This window comes from Elaeis guineensis, chromosome 9 (genome assembly GCF_000442705.2).
Source record: "Elaeis guineensis isolate ETL-2024a chromosome 9, EG11, whole genome shotgun sequence".
Taxonomy (NCBI): Eukaryota; Viridiplantae; Streptophyta; class Magnoliopsida; order Arecales; family Arecaceae; genus Elaeis; species Elaeis guineensis.
This window is the reverse complement of record NC_026001.2, coordinates 3,101,103-3,105,155: the sequence shown is the minus strand read 5'-3', so window position 1 is coordinate 3,105,155 and position 4,053 is coordinate 3,101,103. Positions and strand designations below refer to the sequence as shown.

The 4,053-nt window shown below is 44.9% G+C and overlaps 1 protein-coding gene across 1 annotated transcript; it reads left to right on the top strand.

Annotated features, from left to right (window-relative positions):
- The first annotated feature begins 2,297 nt into the window (after positions 1 to 2,297).
- LOC105052084 (uncharacterized) lies at positions 2,298 to 3,685 on the top strand. The gene has a single exon (XM_010932787.4). It carries the CDS (start codon positions 2,682 to 2,684, stop codon positions 3,264 to 3,266), a length of 585 nt encoding a protein of 194 aa, XP_010931089.1. The 5' UTR covers positions 2,298 to 2,681; the 3' UTR covers positions 3,267 to 3,685.
- The last annotated feature ends 368 nt before the right edge of the window (positions 3,686 to 4,053 follow it).

The window sequence follows — 4,053 nt, the reverse complement described above, 5'->3', positions numbered from 1 at the left end:
TTGGTGCTGAGACTTCTCTACTAGCAGAGGTTGCTTTTAACTTCAAAGTTAGCTGTGACACTCCATTTAGGGTGAGATAACTGAGCCCGAAATTACATTCCAAGTTGGTCAATCTGTTCTCCAAGGTAATAATTTTTTTAAAATCCTTGGCTGATTGAGGAAAAGCTGCTAGCTATGGTATCCGGGCACTTCACCAGCAGTGCTTGCATCATTCATAACTATACCCTACTATATATCATTACTGTTTTGGTATGAAAGAAATAAAATAATAGCTAAAATAGCAGGGACAAGGAAACATGAACTTATTCACTTGTCTCCTCTTGATGTCCTTCGTCTCTCCCCTTACCACATGAACTAACTCGTCGATTGCTGGTAAGTTGCAGACTGTTAAAAGTTAACCCATGGGCTATGGCTTATTTTTTGGCTCCACTTGGTGGTTGCTTGTTGGTTGGTATGGCTCCTAACAAGAGCAAACACCAATCCTGCATTTGGTTCCCAAAACCGGTGGATTTGCTGTCTTGAGATGAACAGGATTGTAGGAAGTATCAGCGTAATTATGTCTGTCTTAACTCTAACCACTCCATTGTCTGCTGTGCTCCCAACAGCTACTCAAGTATAAGGCAGGTAATATGATTTGCAGTTCAAAACTTCAAATTACTCAGAGTTATGATTATGCTTAATGTCTGCATTCAGTTCATGAGTAGTAAATGGTGTGTCTCAGAAAAGTCCTAAGTCTGGACCATTCTGGTGTTGTTTCAGGCCATTTGTGTTGTAACCCGAAAAGATGGGCCATGTTAGGCCCGCAAGAATATAAAATACTTGTCCCAACCGTCATTTCCTTTGTTTGGCGACCAAGATTTGATTTCCATTCTCAAAATTTTGGACCTGGATAATTGTAGTGCTAATAGGTTTCCTCCTTTCTCAAAAAATTAGGCAACCATTCATGTGGTCCTATTGGATCTTATTGGGCCATTTGCCAAGAAATCCTCACATTATGGATCCTTGTGGATCAGATCTTTGGCACAACCCGGCCCACGTTCCCAAAAACATTTGAAAGGTTGAACCGGTGGGAACTATGGATGAGTGTGTACTCGAGCTCAAGGCCAAGGAGGTCCACCGAGGTAAACCACTTCTCATTATGACTACCTCTGTGGATAAGGTTCCTCCCTCGTGAACAACACTTCTCTAATTAAATCATTAATGCCTCTATTCCACCATTCAAAGCTGTTATTTTACTGCAGAATTTGCCAGAGAATTTAATCTCTTCCTCCCAGGAAGCCCATGAACGAAATTATACCGGTTTAAACATATTTGAATTTGAACCAGCTATTCCTAGAATATCTAATGTCCTCCTAATTATATCACATATGGATCACACCTACAGTTAACAACCACATGTATTACACCATATATACCTAATTTATATCCTATGGGCATGTAAACTACTGCTTTAATATATAGAATATTCTGTCACAGATGATGTGTCGCTTAAATTATCAACATGGCCATCTTAATATAAAGTCTGCTGAAGATGATGAACAACGGGGTAACAAGGAAGATTCCATGTTCCTACATTGGCTGTGAAGCTCGATTAGAGACGATGTGTTGGGCAATAAACTCCCACATGACCTCTTGTACACGCATTTTAAGCAGCTTTGGATCCATAGATTTATACTTCAACTCTCTGACGCGTTCAGTGTAATAGCGTGTATTCGTCTGAAGTTTAGTTTAGCAAGTCATCGTTCTTTAAGGCTATACCAGCCACAGCCACAAAGACTTGGAAACTGCGTGTGGCTTTCTACCGTTCACGTAGCCTTCTATGGTTCTTTCTCATTAAATTCCACATTAGTGATCAATTAATCCCAATGCGCCCCCTGCCAGATGTGAGACTGGAATCTCTTTTGAATATTTTTCCATGAATATCCTCATGAGTTAAGAACGTCTGTACATTGACAGAGATATGACCTGACTCATTCAATTAGAAATTTAATAAAAGACAAAGTTTATCAGGTACTGCTCGTAGTCTATACAAGGAGAGTGGTAAGTTTACTTCTATACTATTATTCCTTCACAAAAACACCAACACAAAAACAATACGAAATTCTCAAACCATCACTAACACATGCAATGCATACGTACGTAAAACCAAAATTCAAACCATGCATTTAATGGCCAATTTCATATTACATGTCCCTAGCACTAGCCAGCAGGACATGGAGGTCACCTAGCTCACATGTGGCCAATTAATTTCAATGCTCAAATGCCAATACCTCCTCCCCAAAACAAACCAACTTCTTCCTCCCAACTAAAAGGCCACAGCCTCTCAACTCCCAGGTCTCAACCCAACCCCACTTTCCCTGGTCTACCTCCAATTACTCCTCTCTCTCTCTCTCTCTCTCTCTCAGGTCGACTTACCTCTTTATCTCGACTCTCTCCAACTCTCGTCCTCCTTACCCCACAACCCGTTCTACCAAAGAAGCTCCCCTGTTCTCTTTCCCTCCATCGTCAAAATCTCTCTGTTTTGCCTACCAAAATCCAATCCTTCTCTCCTCAAAGAGACCACGGAGACCCATACTTCCCTTATCCAACCAAAAGGAGTCATCTTGCCCTTCTTTCACCTCACTCCGCCTCTCCCCTGTCTCGCTCGCCCATAAAAATCCCACCTTTTTGCGTCGAAATCAATGTCTTCCAGCAGAAGAACGTTCGTGGTGCGGCATCCAGTGGTGGTCGATATCGGCTGCAGCTGCCGGCGGCCAAAGCTGTCGTCTTTCTTCTCCTCCTCGCTGCCAAAATTCCGGCTCCCCAAATCCCCTGACCCCTTCTCCTCTTCCACCACTACCACCACCACCATCTCCACCAACTCCCTCTGGGACACCAGCCTCACGGCCACCACCGCCTCCTCCCCCATGACGTCGTCGCCGTCGCTGCCGACGTACTCTGCCGCCGAGAGCCTGAAGCGGCGGTCGAAGAAGAAGACGGTGAAGGCACGGAAGAAGGGTGTGGTGGAGGAGAGCGTGGCGGTGGTGAAGGAGTCGTCGGACCCGTATATCGACTTCCGGGACTCGATGCTTCAGATGATCGTAGAGATGGAGATCTACGCGTGGGACGACCTCCGCGACCTCCTCCACCGCTTCCTCGCCCTCAACTCCCCCTCACATCACCACCTCATCCTCCAAGCCTTCACCGAGATCTGGACCGGCGTCTTCTCCGCCCCACCATCCTCCTCCTCCTCCGCCGCCGCCGCCTCCAGCCGCCGGCGGCGGTGACCGCACGCCCCCCACCCGCCCGCGCCTCCCGGCGTGTGACTCGGTCGCGTGAGGAGGCAAAAGAGGCAAAAAACAAAAAAAGAAAGAGAGAGGTGAGATCCTGCCACCACCTGGTGCCACGTGGACCGGAGCCCGGTGGCCCCGGATGTGGCCTATGGGGTAATCTCACTAGGTGGTGTTAGGATCTTGAATCAGATGTGCTGTGTGCGTGTGCCTGTGTGTGTTTTTTAACAAAAAAAAAGAAAAAAAAGAAGCTAATGTTAAGTCCTGAAGTTATTATAGATAGGAGTTATTGAATGCTAGGTTTCTTTGAACGTTAGGACTGTGAGGGTCATGATGGGACGAGGGGGGAGGGCGTGTTGGTGGTGTGTTTTGATGGGTGAGGTTTTAATGAGATGCTGTGGAGTTGGAAGTGTGGATGAGTTCTTTTTCCTTCTTGTGCAACTTCCAACACTCACATTTACTACAGTGTTTTGCTTTCTATATGACAAGCTATCTATGGTTGGGTTTTTAATGTATGAGACGTGGTTTCACGATATCTTTCAATGGATCTATTTGCTCTGGCTTTCTGCAATATCATCCAATCTCTTTCTGGTTCTCTACGATGTTATCATAGCAGAGGTGTCATCATAGCTGATGAGTGAGATTGAAGCATGGATGGCTACTTCTCGTCCTTGTTTGATCAACCATATTTTATATCACTGAAATAATCTGATAAATTTACTTCTAAAAAAATATATTTTTATCATTTCTCTTCCTTGAATTGGGAAGTAAATGACCTGCAGTT

What these genes read in the sequence shown, in the direction of transcription:
- LOC105052084 (XM_010932787.4), top strand. Translation starts at nt 2,682, where the DNA reads ATGTCTTCCAGCAGAAGAACGTTCGTGGTGCGGCATCCAGTGGTGGTC.